This window comes from Melospiza georgiana, chromosome Z, assembly GCF_028018845.1.
Source record: "Melospiza georgiana isolate bMelGeo1 chromosome Z, bMelGeo1.pri, whole genome shotgun sequence".
NCBI lineage: Eukaryota > Metazoa > Chordata > Aves > Passeriformes > Passerellidae > Melospiza > Melospiza georgiana.
In genome coordinates, this window is record NC_080465.1 from 70342075 (window position 1) to 70361499 (window position 19425).

Consider the following 19425-nt stretch of genomic DNA (forward strand, 5'->3'; position numbering starts at 1 on the left):
TATTTCATGCAAGAAAGATGTTGACATTTCATGATTATGACATTATAAAAATTGCTCTATCATAAAATGTCTCTCCATGTCTGTTGCCACTGGGGACTAATGAGACAGACAATCAGCTTTCCTGTGCACATAGACCCAGAGATGCCAGAGGGTCAAGACACTACAGTGAAGACATTTTGGGTAGAGCATTATTGTTGCTGCTTGTCATTGGTTTTATGATCATGCCACACACCAGTTCAAGGCTTAATAAAAGAAGTGGAGCTCAGATTCTTGATCTGCATGCATGAAGAGTGACCACTGTGTATGACTTAGGCCACTTACTCCCTGCACCTCTGCTTTCACAGAGAAGGGTGCACCCAGCTACACACAGAGCCTACCTGAGGCAGCTCCTGGCTGTCAGCAAGTCTTTTTGGAGTTTTAGACTACTATATGCTAGTTCATATCACTTTCATAACAATAAAATGAACTCTGCAGCTGGGCTACACTGGTGCCATTTACAAGACTTGTGGGATAAAGGAGCATGTGTACCAGAAATGTCTATTGCAGGGATTTTTCTCTTTATCTTAGTGTACATTAATAGTAAGGTACTCAGTAGTATTCTGCTTCCCACCTTTTTACATAAAGCTGAATTTTGGGCATTTTATTTCTGGAAATTTCAAATCTGTCCACAGAAAATGCTAATAAGAAAAACTGCTATTCAGGTTTTTTTGTTGTCGAGAGGGAAAGCAACACGTTCTAGTCAACATCTCCACCTTTGGTCCTAATTTCTCACTGACACAGTTCTGTTTTGGGACTGAGTTTCATTGCCATGGAATACCTGTTAAAACAATACCTAACAAAAATGAATGAATGGCATGTTAGTGCTCATTGTTTTTCTTCTTGCACACTAAAATACAGTAACCAGTTTAGCCTAGCCCTTCTCTTTTGTCCTATAGGCAGAAGGTAACATGGCAGAGGCTTGATGGGGGTCAGAGACTTGCCAAAAAAACTGCTGAGTGCAACAGGAAAATCATTCAGCTTCTTTAACAGAAACTGACTTCTGAGGTAGGGGGGAATAAAACAAAAGCCCTTTTGATATTTATGGCTGCAGGTGGGTTCCCAGGGACTCTATGCAGCACAGTACCTATCTAGGAAGAGATTCCATGAAACAGTCCTTCCCTTGTACCTACTGCAAGTCTGGGAAGTTTTAGAGGCTTAGTTTGAAAACATATTCCTGCTAAAGTAATCCTCAGGCTGAAAGTACAAGTCAAAGGATCTGCATGACCCTTACTTGCACAGTGCAATATCGACCTGCTCTGCTCCACTTTACTGTTTTATCAGAGAGCACTTGAAGGAAAACCACAACAGAACAGCAATCTATATCCACTGCAGGCCCTTGGCATCCAATCCAAATGCCCATCACAGCTTGTTTCGAGAACATGAGCTGCTTGTTTTTTAAGGTTACAGCTCAGTCCGCTCAAGCCCACTGTCCCCTGGCTGTTTTCTGGGCAGTGGCACTGTTTGTGAGGAGCAGGGGCTGTGCTGCTGGGTTCAGAGTGTGCAGCCTGGGCCAGGCAGCAGCACAGAGCATCACTTACCGTGTACCCTGTGACGGTGCTCGCGTGCTGCTTTGGCATCTTCCATTGCACGCTGAACGCCGTGCAGTTCAGTGAATCCAGCAGAATATCCAGAGGAGGCCCCAGCCTATCTGCTGAAAACAAAACGGCATTGTGTGAGGAGCCATAGGACAAAACCCCTCTCCTTTTGCTGCCTGGCAGGTACGTCTTTGAAGAACAGGCCTGTGCTGCTCTCACTCCAAACTCCAAACACATACCACTACTCAGATTTGACTTGGATGCCCCTGTTCCCTTTCCATTTCTGACTTCCAAGGTAGCAGTGGAACACCAGGAGAGGGGGTGCAAAGGGGGACATCCCCTCCTCTTAGTGGGCAAGCTGTTGCTTAGCTTAGGAGCACCCAGTGCTTCAAGCAATGCCACTGAACAACTCATAGGCTTTTACATTTGTTTGTGACATGCTGGATACTACCCAGGACCCAAAAACAGTGACATTCACACATTCATACTGCTTGTACAGTACAGTACAGCTATGGCAGAGATTTGGACTACTGGGAAGGTCTCCCAGGAATGGTCTGAAGACAGCACTTCTCATACACCACAGGTGTAAGTCAGTATGGACATCTTTGGGGAATGAAAATCCAACTGTGTGGAAGAGAGCCAAGCCATGCCACATTCCCTGGGTCCTCACCCATTTTCTTCATTAGCACGGACTTAGTTCCATGGATTCCTGTTTGGCCCAGTGGCTCTGAACACAGCATGTGCTACCTCCTATGCTCACCCTCTTCCCTGCACTCAGCAGTAGCTGGAACCACATACCACCTGCTACCTAAAGGAGTGATACACCAGGGCTGGTGTATCAGTGGCCATTAAAAAGCATTTCACATTCAGAAAACAGCTTTCCAATCTTCACAACACCCAATGAGACGGATTAGCATTTCAGCTGCATTAGTAATAAGGAAGAAAGAATACCCCCTAAACATTCACTCTTAACATATTCATAGCGTCCTTGTGTTACTTTCTGGGGAAGCTCTATGAGACAAATTTGCTGGAAGGCATAGTTGCTTAAATAATGAATTTTAACCAGCAATGACAAATAGTCATGTAAGGCAAGTTTCAAATTCATATTCTGAATGCACTATAGGCCAATAACATTATTTACTGAAAGTATTTGGTGAATAATTTGGAACAACAAATAAATTTGAACAAAATGCAATCCATTTGTAGACTATCTGCAAACAGAGAGACTACATCTGTTTAATAAGGAGCCACATAATGAATTATTCACTCAGCCCTAGAAAACACTACTATCTCCAGGTTGCAGATGATGAAAGAGACACAGAGAGCCAAACAGTGACCTCAGTTACACAGGCCTATAAATTGTCACTGTGGAGTAAATACAAAGCCCTGGACTATGCCAGGGAAAACAAGAGCAAGGAGCCAGAGAGGCCTATATTTTTATCCTCCCTGTTTAGCTATCCCTAGAAGTTAGGGAATTCCCCTAACACAACAGGGATATGGCTGGATGCTTGCTTGGGAGCCAGGAATAAGCACCATCAGCCCGAGAAGTATCTTTGCAAGCATCCTCAGGTGATGGCCAGGCTCAGCACACACTGCATCCTGCCCTGTCTGTGACAGAGCCGTGTGACAGGCAGGCACATGGCACCAACACTGCAGGGAACCTGCTGCCTCATGCCCACACCAGCAGCCAAGAGGAAGAGGAAAGCCAGTGGCAGCTGTGACCCCTGCACAGAGTTGTTTCCTGGGGAGGCTAGAGGGCAAGGCAGAGGGGAGTATCTCATGCAGCATGGCAGCCCCAGAGTCCTCTGCTGTCACCACTCCTGGCCTGACAGCCCAGTGATGTGCATCTGGGGATTCAGAGTCACTTCTGCTCGTCAGAATTTCGCACAACCTGGCAGAAAGTAAAAAATGTCCATTTCTGGACTGAACTTTCCCTTCTCAGCCACAGCAAAGTGACGGCAGGATCTGACACAAGCACTGTTTGTGGCACTGAGCTGCAGGAGATGTCATGGCTTTTGAACAACCATATCAAAGAGGTTTGTCAGCTGACCACAACTGCTGCAGCACATGTCACCGCTCTACTGACAAGCCATTTTGAGATAAACCTGAGCTTAATGTATTTTGCATGATTTTACAGAGCATCATGTATTAAACACACTAAACACAGATATTGAAGCTGGTCTAAACATTTACATCTTTATGTCAAACGTCATGTTTAGACTATTAAAAATAATAAAGAGTTTTCAAGGGTAAAACTCTTGGGGTATTTGTAGTTTCTCCCACAACTGGGGTCAGAATTTGGTCTTCTCAAAACTCAGCATGAAACTTCTGTTAATCTGGTAGGACCAGGCACAGTGCAAAACCACAACCGAGCCTCCTCCCCTGTGCACCCTTTGGATTGGGAATCTGCAGACGAGGGGGGTGAGACATATCCACTACTTGTACATGCTCTGAAGATCTGCCTGAGTGATGATCCCCCTGTCAGTGCCCTCTGCAGCTAGGTCAGTGAATACCTACGAAGGCATGGAGGTTTGCTCTGATCATAAAGAACAAGGAGCCAATTTATATAAACAATAAAATTAAACATGTTTTGTACAAACACAGTCGTTCTCCTTTCTGGCCCAACAGGAACAGACAGTTCAATACTGTCCAAAATGCTCTTATGGTAATGGAAGCAATGACTCCAGTGCCATGCAAAGGAGCCATTAATCAAGGGGGAGCACTCTCACACATATATTATGACTATACATTGTGAAAGTATATCAAACACAAGAACTTAATGAGGATTTAGCCTCATTAGATTAACAATGTTGAACTGACAATGTTGTGTTTAGCCTTCTGCTTACAGCTATTTTCCTTCCCGTTTATACGTCTTTGGTTCCATACTTCTAAAAATATGCAAAAAACACTAAACCAGTAAAAAAGTCACCAAAGAAGCTCTCCAAGTAAGCTGAAGAATACATAAGAAGTCTTCCTGAGGTGGAGTAAATTTTGCTATTTCAAAATAATGACCCATTATTTAAATTTCTGCTTCACAAAAGCAACTCAAATTAAAAATGGTGAAAAAGCTCATGCCATCAATACAAGTGTCACTTCTATTTGGCTCTCACTGCCACATACAACAGACTCTGCCCAAATATTAAACACCCATGGGCTACCATCAGGGTGGCCACAGGCTGAAGGTGTGCCTCCTGGGAATGGTCCCCAGCCTGGGCCCACCAATGGTGTTATCCTTTACCGCAATGAAGAGCTGAAATTCTTTGCTGTGAGGGTGGTGAGGCACTGTCACAGGCTGCACAAAGAGGCCATGGATGCCCCAACCTTGGCAATGTTCACAGCCAGGCAGGAAAAGGCCTTGAGCAACCCAGTCTAGTGGGAGGTGTCCCTATGGCAAGGGGATTGGGATTAGGGGGTCTTTAAGGTCCCTTCAACCCTTGAGCATGCTACCATTCTACCAGTGCCGTCACTGAATCCACCAGCAGAAATGTCACTTCCATGTCTGCCCCTGTGATTTTGCGCGGTTACCTCGGGTACACAGCAGAAACACTTCCAGTGAATCCACCCTCTGCTCCCAGGCCAGCCATGCTGGCCTCGTGCAGGGCTCAGGAGCAGCCACCTCATCCGGATCCTTTCCTCCAGCTACCCCAAAAAAAACTGCTTACACAGGAAGCTCTTCCTTCCTTCCTTCTGGTCATGGACTGAAACCAAAATCTTACTACAGTGATGAACAGTTGTGAGAAAAAAACCTCAACTTCAAGCCAAATACATTTCTAATGGTCATAAGCTTCACATTTGAAGCACTTTGGATGAACTGGATAAAGCTTATCTCTACTAGTATGCACTACTAGTAGTACTATTTTAGAGCAAATTTCAAAACTGATTCAAATTTAAAATTAGATTAAAATACTAGTGATTGAAAACAGTTTTAATCTTAAATACTGATGAATGGAATATCTGAAAGGATTTGTATTAGAAATCTTTCTTTTAGAATTTTAATCATATTTTGAATTTAATCTTTTCTTTTTAGATGTTGTTGCTGTATCAAGGCATGCAGGTAGTCACAGTTACATGCAACATGCAAATTCACTGATACAATCCACATGCAATAATACAGGAATACATTCAAGGGAAAACAGATGGTTAATTTCATCTTTATGAGTTTGTAGTTTGGAAAATCAAACTATATATACTACATTTTCTGTACTACTCTTAACGAGAGAGCACAAGCCAATGAAAGGAAATAAGCATTTCACTATTTTACTCCTAAATCTCTATGGGTAACAGCCTAGGAGGTACTGACTGAAGGGCTGCTTATTTTCCAGGTTGATGTGTCTCCCATTTCATGAAACAAGTGAAACTTGTTGATGAAATGCCAGCTGTCACTACTAAAATGTCACAATGAAAGAAAAGAGGAGTAAAAAAAGCTCAAGAAAAACAATTCAAACTAATTCTAAATTGAAGTTTTCTGGAAAAAAAAAAAAACACTTTCCAGAAATACCTCTGAATTTCTTCTGTTTGAAACATTATTTGTGTTCACCAATTCACAAGAAAAACCCTCTACGAATTTTATTAAAGTCGCATTTTATCATTGTAATAGCTGTTTTTGAAGGAAAAAAGTCTGTCCACTCCAAGAGGTGAAACAAAGTGTAGAACAGCCCATTCACTCTTTCATTGAAATATTGGTGAAATTCTTATTTATTAAACAGTAAACAGTGATAAGATCTTTTGCTTCCCCTATTTTACAGACTGAAAGTTATGCAAACACCACAGTGGAAGGAAGACAATGTGACAAACTGAAAAGGTCAGGAAATTCTAAATGAAAAAAATATGCCTTCTTTAAATTTCTTTGAAGCCTTTTCCAGCTCCCACTGCCCAGCTGCAGTATGTAAGAGAGCAAGAATGTCGCAGCCACAACAACTACAAAGGACAAGGACTCAAAGCTGGAAAATCTCAGCCAGCCTGTCCTAGTTCTGCACCTGGAGCAGCAACATCCACACACTGAAAATCTTGATAGTGATTTCTCTGAATGAATCACCTACCACTGCATCAGATCCTGCAGCAGAGATGGCAGGTAACATGGTCCTAGAGAGGCATCATGGTTTTGGATTCAAACCACAGGGCACAAATCTTTGGAGAGACTAACCTGACCTTCATTAGTCCTTTAAAAATACTGCAAAAGAAACCACAACTAAAATAAAAATCTCTCAACATTTTAATAAATAACAGGCTTGGACTCATGTGATGTTTTGCTGATGCTTATATAGCATCTGTTATCTGCCCCAGGGACAACTGAGGTGACAGTCACTGGGATTTTTATAGCCCAGCAAAGGGGAATGAAGGATACAGAGCTCAGAACTTAAGCTACAGTGCAACACCATGAATCCCATTAAGAGCAAACAGGCACAATGTCACTGGTGGCTTTGTCATGGCTTTTCCTGCTGTACCTTGGCCCTGCAGATCACAGAACAGAAAGGCAGCAAGGGGAAGTTCTCTGCTTGCACTCCTTCCTGGAGCAAGGCTCTGCTCCCACGAAGGCTCCAGCTGCAGCAAAGGGAAGGAGAGAGGAGGTGACCTCTGCACAGTGCAACAGGGACTTCCACAACTGAAAAGGAAAACTAGTAACTACTTTAAAAAAAAACAAAACACTTTTGGAGAGCTATATATAAGAAATTCTGGCAATGGATGGTTATGCCCTGGACACACTTTTGAAGAACTCCAGGTGCTGAAGGTTATAAAAAGCAGGGGACATCATATCTCTGAGCAAAGTTTGTAGCTGTCTTGCCCTAGTCAAAATGAGCACATCAGGCAGTCTCTAGGCAACTCTTACAAGCTTGTGTTTTAATAATTACTGCTCAGAGGCCAGTTTGATTCACACAAGTGCATACATTCATACCTTGTACCTACACCTGGATAACCTGGTGGAAGGTGCCTGTAAAAACCCCCTCCAAGACACTCCACTTGCATAATTTCCAGTGCATTTCTGGAAGTCTGAGTCAAACCTAGCACTTACTCCTCTAAAACCAGGCTTGTGCTTTGCCCACTGAAGCCCCAGTGCTGGGGCACGGCTGTCCCAGCTCCTGATATCTCTGCAGCACTTTGGCCTGGCAGAGGAAATTGATAACCAGGTTCCTGTTCTTGGAGAAGGGACGGGATGGCACTGAGGCTCACCTCTCCCTTCTCCAGCCTACAAGCTGCTCGAGTGCAAAGCTCAACACTTTTCCTGGCTTGGGATTTCCAGTCTGGGCTCCAACCTGCCTGGTCCCTGAGGATGTGTCCAGTGACTGGCAGGCTGCAGCCAGCCCTGCCACGGCCTGCCTTCCCATCAGCTGCTTCAGCAGTTCTCAAAGCAACAGTACATCACCCTGCCTGTGTGACAGATTTTGTAAGCAGTGGGGTGGGCTGCGTAGGAACCAGCATGCCAGTACCATATCCTGGCATCTCCTCCCACCTCTTTTGTCTCATGGGTTATGCCTCCGAGGTGCTAGGAAGCACTGTGGAGGAGCTTCACAAACCACAGCACTTCAAAAAGTAAAAACACCAATGAAATTTTAAAAATGCCAAATAAATAACTTGAAAATTTATTATCCCATTAATATAACTTATTTTTCAGGTGTTTGCTGTCCAAATCTTATTAACTCAATGGAACACATGGAAAAATTGTTCATGAGAGTTGAAAACTGTTCTCCTTGATGTACCTTAATTGTTCACTTTGTCTACTACACATTTCTTTCTTGCTGAAACCCAGAACAAAACAGTTCTTGAAGAAACATCTTACTTGGTACAAAAAAATAATTAAAGGGGAGCTTCCTGAATAGTAGTCAGATAGAAAAAAATTACAATCAGACAATTACACATGCATTACATACACACATGCAGAAAGATTAAAGTGTAAAGAGGACAAAGCTGACCATGTGACAGGCCACAAATGTGCAGGGGAAGGATGTGACACATGCAGCATTTGGGTTCCCACAATCCTTCCAAGTCCTGAGTGACTGTTTTGAAGCTCATTATTCATGGACACAAATGATCTGGTCCTGCCCCAGAAAGTATCACAAAAATCAGTGTGTGGGTTTATTATCCCTGAGAATCTGGCACAGGCCTCATAGAGGTACACAACACAAAGTGCAGTAACCTCCCACCAAACACTTTATACTGATCACAATGCCAGAAAACACTAATTTCTCTGCAGAAAGCAGAGTAGTTGGCCCAGTTGGTGTTTTCAGTCCATGACTGGGTGCAGGAGAGCTCAAAGGAAGCTAAACCTGCAAGGTGAAACAGACATTTTCAGGAGATCCTCGTGGCACTCTACAAAATCACAGAGGGAGCAAGGCTGGAAGGCACATTTGGAGATCACCCAGTCCAAACCCCTGCTCAGAGCAGGCCCAGCTGCACCAGGCTGCCCAAGACTTTGCAAAGAGAGGTTTGAATATCCCCAAGGATAGAGACTCCATGGCCTCTGGAGGATAAATTCTCAGTCACCCTCACAGTAAAAAAAGTATTTGCTCATGTTAAAGGGGATTTCCTGCTTTTCCTTTGTGTCCACTGCCTTCAGCCCTGCCACAGGGCACCACTGAGAAAAGCCTAGTTCCATCTTCTTTACTTCCTCATCATGTACATACACTTGTATGATTCCCACAAGTATTTTACTTCTGAAGAAAATCTGGCATCTTCTCAAGGAGCAGGAAATTCTTCCCCAGCTCAGTTCCTCCATAAGAAATGGGATAATTTCAATACCTTCTGCAGTCAGCAAGTCTCTCTATTCACTAACACTATCAGTAAAACCAGAGGAAATTCTTTGTCTGTACTAAGTGACTGAAATAACTGTGGTTTTTAAACCTGAATCCCTGCACTGATTTAGCGTGGGACACGGCTTGTGCTTTCAAAGAACCAGCAACAAGCAGCAGGATGTGAGAGCTGAGAGACCGACAGGGAAGGACAAAATCCTCTTTGGTGCAAGAGACAATGAGACATGGAAATATATCCCAGCATAAAGAACAAATACATAGGGCAGAAAATAGCACATGACCCAGGCACAGCTATGATGTCCACACAGCTATGATGTCCACACAGTATCTAATGCTCCCTAATCCTCTCAAAGCATTCCCTGCTCACTGCCTCCTGCAGCCTGTAGAGTCCAACCCTTTGTCCCAAACCTCTACGAGGGCCACCTCATGCAAACCATGCCCTTTACTTGGCATCAGCTGGTCCAAACAGCTCACTTTTTTCCCCTTTAAAGCCCTTTTAGGTGCTGTCTTGTTCTTTGTCCAGAAAGAACTGCTTATATTTTGCAGGTTTCTTCTTCCATCCTGTGCCCCTATGGCTCTGCAGGGGTAAATGGCCTCACCTCACTCTCCTGAGGGAGTCTTTTGGCACACACATGGACAGAGAAACAGTTCCTCACTGCCAAGTTCAACTCTGCCATTGTGACTGATCAGTTAAGATGGGAACATTAGCAACCTGCACACCACAGGTTTACATGGGAACAAGAACACCATGAAATGGGAATGGGAACTAAAAATGCCAGCAGGACACCAATCTCCATGCATGGCTGGAGTATCAGCTGCAATGCCAACATCTCCATAAACAATCATCTCCATAAAATGCCTTCTTATTTTTGGAAACATGTTACCTTCTCCTGTAATTGTCTAGAAAGCAGAATATGAAAGAGACCTCACATTTCAGTTCCAAGGAACAGATTTTGGCTTCTGCAATCTCTAATTAAACCACAAAAATTTTGGTCCTAGACACATACTTTCCATCATGTACAGTTTGACGGGTTTTGTTCACAGCTTGGCTTCTTTTTTCCTAAAATGATACTCTAGCTGAAATTTTTAATGCATAAAAGCAATTAAGCTTGAGTGAAATACTGTATAATTTTTGCCCTTAGGATTTTTTATCAAAAGATTTTTTTGAGTGTAAAAACACAAAGCCAGTCTTGATTTAAAACTTTGTATGTGCAACAATACCTCTGGCACAGCAGAAAGATCAGAATGATTTCTGTAGTATGATCAACATTCACAGGATGTTCATTTCCCATCATTTTAGAAAGACAATTTTGCAAGTTCCAAATGTACATAGGTATTGATATATACCATCGTTTTCATAGATGCCAGCAATTTTAACCTACTTTTAAAATTGAGAGAGGTTTGAAGAGTAATCTGTTTTAGGATTCTTCCAGCTTCAGAGATCTTTCTGTGCAAATAACACTGGATTGACTATCCTCTGAGGATGTGGGGAAACTCAGACCCACTCAGTGTCCACATTTCAGAAGAACTGCTCTTGACATGGCTGCTGTCTGCACTACTATATAAAATGTGTCTATTAGCTGTAAGGTTAACATATAAAAGGGGGAAGACACCCTATCACTAATTGGGGATACACTCAGAAAGTCATGTTCATCTCTTGGCATCTGCACACAGTTTCTATTTCCTTGCTTTAAAAATTATCCAGGATAACTTTGGCAATGCTTGAGTGAGACACCTTTTTAAGAAAAGAAAGCCAATGCATTTTGGCTATCCACCTACAGTGATCCCGCCCAAGAGAAGACAGGGTTTCTCCCACGACCCCATTGCTGTCCTATCCCTTATGAACAAATGGCTCCCTTTATCAATATCATGTGGATTTCTTTTTCATTAGAGGCCAATATCCTGAGGGACTTTCCTCAACAGTAATCTTTACTCCTGACTGTAGCTACCCTGTGTTCAGTGGAGGAACTGGCATGAACTTGGTGTATTTCACACTATACACCTCTCACCTGCAGAGTTTTATGGATCATCACACAGCGTATCATTATCTAGGTTTGAGTTAGGAACCCGGTTGTGCAAAAGCTTTCCTCCTAAGCCTTCAATTTTCAGTGGCTTATGGCCTCCTGAAGCAGTTACTTTCAAAGATGAATTCTGGTGTGCTTGTTCTCAGCTCAGCGGCTCTGAGAAGTCTGAAAAAGTAATGTTGATATTTCGCTGTGGTTTGGATGGTGACATTATCTGAAATAACTAATCTGGTTGTCATGTGAAAGCATGTTCACTAAAAGTAAAAAATAAAAGAAAAAATCTTGCCTAGCCTCACCCAAAAATATTTCCTGTCAGCTGGAATTAGTCATGAAGAATAGGGAATTTGTTTGATTTGTGGATTTTTTTTTTTTAGATAGATCATTTGTTTGCACAGAAAACAATTAAGAAATTTTATTCAAGATCACACATCTAACATAATCTCCTGTGTCCCTGTGATTTAGGAAGTCTTTTGTTACGCAATCATAGGCCACCATCACACGTTCACTGATAAATATGGCACCCAACTGTACAGTCAACAATGAAATAATAAATTCTGCAAAGATCTATTCATGGCCGTTTGCTTAGATTACAGGTATCTTTAATATCCTTTAATGACTTTTTAATATGAAAAACTTTCTATAAGCATTTGAGAGTTTAATTTCCTTGTGATGGAAAAGTTGTGAAAGGGTCCTCTCAGTCCTGTTTTGAGGACATGAAGTAATAATAGTCACCTTTCTTGAATTAATTTTATGTTCAATTTTAAAAAGAGTATAAACACATATTAAAAGAGACTAGAAACATGCAAAAATTTGAGTGCCAATTTAAGCATGAAGTTACAAACTTCCAAGTATTCTCTCAGCTAATCAATGAGTTTTAAGGGGCACTGAAGAGAACTCAAATACTGAAATTTTCCAGTTTAAGAAAACAAGGTACTATTCTGTTCCTCAGGATGTCTTTTGGGTGACTGACACACAGAATCTCTGCCATTAAGTTCAAGGTGAGTATCACTATTGGATGTGTTCACCTCTAATGAGCTGCAAACAGTACACAGTGCTGTGTCCTGCCTAGTCCAGTGTCACTGAGAGAAAAAGAGGGTTTTTTTCTGCAAGGTATGCCAGAAGACACCGTGAAAATCACCCACACATTATCACTCAGTTAAACCCTGGAAGCATTGACTAAAATTGGGGTACAGCTGTGATGAGCACCCTATAGGAGTATTTTCACTGTCTAAAGTGGCATGGTTGGAAAAGGATAAAAGCATAAAAACACTCCATTCCTATTTTAAAAAATAAGAATCTGGCCTGTGAAGGACAAGCCATCAAAGACAGGCTGTGACAGCCTCAAAGGCAGAAAGATTTCCCCAGATTCACTGTAGTGCCCTAACTCCAAAACAACCCCTCCTCTCCAAAGCATCACTGTGAATCCCAGAATCTGGTATAGAATGCCTTGGTTTATTTTACCCTTCTGAACACTGGTGGAAGTCTGAATAGTCATTTCAGACATTGGCATTGGCAAAATGTGCCAACAAAAAATATTTACTGAAAGTTTCCTTGTACAGAGGAACATTGCAATTACATGATGGAAAGGGCACAAGACATTTTGCTGCAAGTGAGACTAACTAAAGTCAGAAAACATACTCCAAAATGAGTAACACTGACACACAGAGTAACATGCTCAAGTGGACTAATTCACCATATTCATATTGCTGCCCTGGAAAGTATTCTCAGAATGCTCCTATCTGCATGAGGTAGCGATGTGATTGATCAGTTTTCAGAATTTACAGCCCATGGATCCCAGAGGTACAAGAGGAACTCCAATCAAAATCAAAATGTCACATAATGTTGTGATGCAACTTACACCTGAAGGTGACAAACAACAAATACATATATAATAAGTGCTTGATTTTATTGGTGTTGAATAAATCAGGCATTTTTGAAACTGTAAGAGGATGATACTAATCTTCCCTCAAATAAATTATTCACATCTTCTTTATTAGTTCTAGCTCACAGGTATGCACAGTCTCTGACAGCTCTACATCCCTCACATTAGGAATCATTCAGCTTCCAAGTCATTCCTCTTCTCAGACACTTCACATCCAGCAGCAATTCAACCTTACCCTTGCATGCTTTACATGTGGGATTAATGATGACAGTGAATAAGAATTCATCCTATTGTTGTTCCAAAAAACTGTAATATTTAAAAACTCAAATAAGCACCTTCTCTCCCAAAGACTGTTGCATTTTTCATATCTGTAGACCTGATTTCAAGGCAGTTTGACCTATTTTGCATTTTTCATATCTGTAGACCTGATTTCAAGGCAGTTTGACCTATTTTGATACATAAATACGGCTAGAATTTCAGAAGTGTTATTTATGTAGCAGCTCTTATTATACTCAGACTTTCTAAAGAATTCAAGTATCCCAGTGCCAAATCCATTGGAAAAAAAAGTAATTTACTGTAGTCCTGACCAAGGATCTGTACTCTTTTGAAACTCTGGCCCTGGTATTGAGTGCTGCTCTCTTGTAAAGTCTTCAGGCTTTAACTGGTCTGATTCCTCCAGCACTTCCACAGAAAGCTGGTGATATCTACTGCTGTGGACATCTGGGAAAGAGATACAAGCCAAATTCTTTATTTATATTAGCTGGCAAGCATAATATATTTATAAAAGGAGAAGCATTCCTAAGCATCAGATATGATTATTTTTACTCTCCACGCAGACCATCTTACCCATTTTATTATTCTACAGGGCGTTGGAATTTTACACTCTGTTACTAAAGAAGCATCAATGCAATAGAGTGCAACAACTTTATGGCATGAACATCCACAGGACTGGTCAGCTCTTTTCCCTAAAACTCTCTAAAATCATACAACCATTAAAATTAAATACTGTGTTTATATTAGTAGCAAAGGAACACATTGGGAGCTAGCTTCAGACTCTCTATTCTTCAACCAGTTGAAACTTGAAACAGAGATGGCAAAAACCTGTGCCTTTGCAGAAAACAAAAGCAAGAAAACAATGTGAAAACAGCAGCATGAGTGCCAGCTTCTGGGAGTACAAGATATAGAGAATCCCAGGCTAATCTGTTCCCAGCTATACTATTCACCACACGGTGTCTAAGGATTTGTTTTAAGCCCTTCCCAAAGAGTCTGTCATCCCATTTTCTTGTCTCCAGAAAATGTATTATGTAACTGCAAATAAATGTTCAAATGATTTTAGCAGTCATCAGAATCTCTTGTATTTGAGTAGGACAGCCCTTTTCCCTGAAGATTAATTTAAGAAGGTGCATTTGTGGCCATTTTACTACATATTTTTAACTTCACAAACAGATTTCTCACTTTGCTGCTTTCTTGGGATTACAGAACTGGTCTTTGTAAACTAAACCCTGAACTGAAACCTGAGAAAAAATGGAGATCCATTTTACTACCTTTTTTCTTTTGATCCACAGGACCTCAAATTCAGCTTCTGTTATTGAAGATCAATTGGTTTTATGACTTCTCTCTTGATATAACCTCTTCCTGTCACCTCAGTTAAAATTCCTGTACAAGTCTCACTTCTATCCATATTAAAAGGGCAAAATTAAAAAAAAAACCCTAAAGAACTTTTTACTATCTTATCTCTTCTTTACTCACTGAATGTGTAATTTTGTATGTGTGAGTAAATTATAACTCTTTTCCACTCTTAACCACCCAGCATATGATATGCTGCAAAACAAGGCAGAGGTGTTCCAGCTGCTTGAAACTACATCTGTTCTGAGTGTTTTGGGGGCAACATTTCATAGTAAGGACCCGGTCATGGCATGCTTGGGAGCCCTCAATTCCAACAGTCCCCACAAAATACAGATGGGATTTAAATCATATATATATATATATATACTGCACACAATCTCTGTGGGGGCTCTCCCTCTGCAAGTCTTGTTACAAGTGGATTTTCAAATGTTTGTACAGATTTTGAAAAAATTTTGCCCAATAAAACTCATTTCTTCTTATACAGCAAAAGAAGAAAGAAACGAATGATTGAATCAGTGGGTGAATCTGAAGCGTGTTATAAAAAATTAACATAAAAATGCGTGCTAACAAAAGTAAGGTAAACACAATACAAACTTATTAATTAATTACCTTCACAACACTACAGTTAAATTTCCAAGCTTTAATCCATTTTAATTTAATGCACAGAAATACATTTTTCCCAGGTCTGCCAGTCTCCTGTGACTAGAGGGAAACACATGTAACAGTATGTTACAGTGAAAGAATATCTTAACATATTCACATATTTGCCTCCCCAGCTCCACATATCCAGTATTTTTAATGCAAACTGCTAATCATTTCATTCACAACGTCTGTCTGCCTAATTTCCTCAAGTACTTAACGGTGGCTATTATGACAACCAAGGATCATGGGACTAGATCCCTAAGAGACAAGGTCAGACCAGTAAAATTAGCCATCTGTCCAGTAAGGGTTTTAAGCTCAGGCTGTATTTAAGTATTAAGTTTCCAACTGTACAGGCACTTGTTTTCTTCTCATATGAGCAAAAAAAGGCACAATAGTGATTCTAAAAACCAGCAATAAAAATCTTTCAATACTGTGGGATAGATACAAAAAAGATCTAAAGCTTCAAACATTTTGTGAGATGAGGCAGAACTTACTAAACTTTTTGTATTTTCAGCTGAACTGATCTCAGTGAACTTAGTGATAAGAGCCAGTGCTGGTCACAGACTCCAGGACAGTCCCAGTGCTTGAGACAGTCCCAGGCATTGTATCTTCTCTTAGCACCGCAATTCGTAAAGTATACAGAATGTCAAACTTCACCATGCACTATGTCTCATCTTATTGTTTACATTTTACCTTACTGTTTCATATGCTGCAGACTGTAAAAGGGTTTTAGCAGACTCGGGGTTTTAACTTTCAACCTCTCAGGGCTGCGCAGGACCTCCTTGATCAGCGCAAACCTCCCCTCGACAGCCGCGGGCACTCCCGCAGGACACGGGCAGCGCTCAGCCAGGAGCAGGACCCGGAGGCACACAACCACATCATGCTCGGTACACGACAGCTGCATTTCTGGGACAAAATCATTGCTTCTCTGGTCATTTTTCTTTCACATGTACTACTCTGTGTCTTAGGTGATTCGCTGCCACACATACCAATGTCACAGCCGCGGACAGCCTTCCCGACAGGTCACCCCTGACTGCTTAGGGGTTCACCTGGCTTCTAACTCTGCTCACGCCGCACCGCAGGTAATGGCATCCAGGGAAAACCGGATAAAATTTCCGCCAATTTCTTCCGCAGTAGCTGCAGCCTGGTCCTGGTTTGTAAACCGAGCGCACCCACCGGCACTGGGCGCAAGATGTCGGAGGAAAGGGGTCCCACACCGACCCGACGGGTCACACACAGACCCGACGGGTTATACACCGACCCGACGGGTTATACACCGACCCGACGGGTCACACACAGACCCGGCAACTTGGCGGGTCCCTGCCATTGCCTGGGCATCCTCTGTTCCCCATGCCAGGGCGCCAGGGGCTCCCAGCGAAGGGCGAGGAGCGGCGGACGCCCCGCCGGGCTCCCGGGCGAGCTCCCTGACCGGCCCGACCTGCGGCGCTGCCCGCCGCCCACCCGGGCCCCGGGGCCGCCTGTGCCGAGCCGGGGCAGCCCCAGCGCCCAAGCGAACTCCGCCGGTGGGAGCGGGTCGCGGGGCAGGCATCGCTCGTCTGCCGCCGCCGCCCGTCCTACCTTGCCGGCGGGGGATGTTCCTGCGCGGCGTGGCCGCACAGCCGATGCACGAAGCCAGGAGCAGCACCACGGCGAGGCAGCGGCCGTGACAGCCGCCCGGCACCTCCATGTGCGCCGAGTCCCCCCGCCCGAGAGAGCGCGGAGCTGGGGCCGCTGGCCGCGGGCGAGGGGCGCCGGCGCCCTGCCGGGAGCGGAGCGGAGCCGGGGCGGCGAGCAGCGGACAGCGGGGCTGGGACGAGCGCCGGGCAGGGCGGGGAGGGACGGAGGGAAGGGGGGAGGAGGCTGGCTCCGGCCCTTTGATGGGATTACGGCCGCTCGGAGCGGGGCACGGCTCGGCGCCTCCCCCCGGGGCGCCGCCCGCCCCAGCCCCGCCGGAGGGGTCGCGGCGTCCCCTGCCGGGAGACCCCGTGCCCGCGGGGCCGCTCGGCGGCGCGGCCCTGCCCTCAGGAGCCAACCTGGGAGCAGCGGGGCCCTGTGTCACCCTGGGTACAGCGTGTCACCCCTGGGAACAGGGGGCCCTGTGTCACCCTGGGTACAGCGTGTCACCCCTGGGTACCTGGGGCCCTGTGTCACCCCTGGGTACAGCGTGTCACCCCTGGGTACCTGGGGCCCTGTGTCACCCCTGGGTACAGCGTGTCACCCCTGGGAACAGGGGGCCCTGTGTCATCCCTGGGAGCAGCGGGGCCCTGTGTCACCCTGGGTACAGCGTGTCACCCCTGGGAACAGGGGGCCCTGTGTCACCCCTGGGAGCAGCGGGGCCCTGAGTCACCCCTGGGAACAGTGGGGCCCTGTGTCACCCCTGGGTGCAGCGTGTCACCCCTGGGTACCTGGGGCCCTGTGTCACCCCTGGGTGCAGCGTGTCACCCCTGGGTACCTGGGGCCCTGTGTCACCCCTGGGTGCAGCGTGTCACCCCTGCCTCAGCGGGGACCCCTGCTCGTTCCTGCCCCCCGGCCCGTTCCGCCCGACGGGACCCCAGCCCCGGGGCTGCTCGCCCCAGGGAGCATCGGCGTTTGACGCGGGTTTCCTCCTTTTTCTTTCCCCCGAAGGTACGGGGCTGAAATGCTAGCCAGCTGCTGGGCCGAAGGCGAAGCTAGGAAGAGGATTTGGTGAGGAAATTGTTGCTGAATTAAGAGGATAAATTAAGTTTAATCCTCCCCCCCCCAGATGGAGGCTGAGACCTATCCAGCCACTCAGACTAATATAGAAACCCCCGTGGAGATTAGAGGGGATGGGGAGGGCAGGGGGAGGAAGGCAAAGGGAAGTGCCGGAGTTTGACCATACGAGGAAAAAAAACTGAGATAAACAAGAAATCTGAGGCATCTCTTCAGAGCAATGAAACATTGGTGGGATGAAAGACTAAATCCATTTGGTTCAGTATCCCGTCTTTGAAATTTAAGAGAAGGAAGTGCAGAAACTTTGTATTAGCAGACATGAGATTATCTGTCCTCTGCTCCAGGTCTCATCCTAAGCTTGGTTAGTTAGAGATCAGTATAAACCCTGAAACACCAGAGTTGTTATGTCTTGAGGGTTCGTGTGGGCTTTGGTTTGGAAATTTGCTTCATTTGTTTATTTTGCTGTTTGCTTTGATAACTTTCAGTGGGTTTGATGTCCATATAAATTATGTATGTTTACACAGTCTCTTTGTGAATCTGTAAAACTGATACTCTGTTCAATGAGTTCCATGCTGTAATTTTATGACATGTGGAGAAAAACCAGGAAGAGATAAGAAGAAAAACTGTCTCTCTGTGGGAGCAATGCTGATATAGGAAAATAAGGAAATCTGTACCTCTTTAGGGTATGAGAGGAGGCAAGGAAATGGTGATGAAGTCCTTTTGGACAGAAGATCAGAGGAAGGGATCCTGTAAAAGTACTGCAAGTACCTCGTGAAGTTGTTGGAGGCAACAACTTTTAATCAAAACCTTTACAGGAGACAGTGGAGAGGACAGCCCTCGCCTGCCTCAGGAAAGGAGAGGAGGCAGAAACCTGGTCCCCTTAGAAAGGGCATCATCCAAGCTTGAGAGTGATCACTGCCAGGAGAATATGCTCGAGGCTACAGGAATTAATGATGAGGAGTAGTTTTGTTAGCATGATTGGGATGCCAGTGGTGTGTCTGTCTCACACTCTTATCAGCCTGCCTTTGCAGAGACAGAGGAATTGCAGTACATGTGGGAGAGCTGCAGGACTCATGGCAGGAATTCCTGGCAAGGTCAGTAACAGTGGTGTGCTAAGAAACTGCAGTTCACAGGGCAGAGAATGAACTCTGGACTCCATATTTGCCCAAAAGGCACATGGACTGCTCACTCCTTGGCAAAAATGGCAAGCAGATCACAGCCAAGGGTGGAGAAAAGCAAAG

At 44.3% G+C, this 19425-nt stretch overlaps 1 protein-coding gene across 2 annotated transcripts in view; it reads right to left on the minus strand.

Annotated features, from left to right (window-relative positions):
• The window catches only part of EGFLAM (EGF like, fibronectin type III and laminin G domains), a 75813-nt gene extending 58633 nt beyond the window's left edge, over window positions 1–17180 (minus strand). The window contains exons 1-2 of one of the 2 annotated variants that reach the window (XM_058043878.1): window positions 17072–17180; window positions 1578–1687 (exon numbers count right to left, since the gene is read on the minus strand). In XM_058043878.1, the coding sequence (XP_057899861.1) occupies window positions 1578–1687; window positions 17072–17180 (219 nt within the window). Of the gene's footprint in view, window positions 1–1577; window positions 1691–17071 lie in introns of both variants that reach the window. The other variant, XM_058043877.1, reaches the window with a different exon arrangement.
• Between the last annotated feature and the right edge of the window lie 2245 nt (window positions 17181–19425).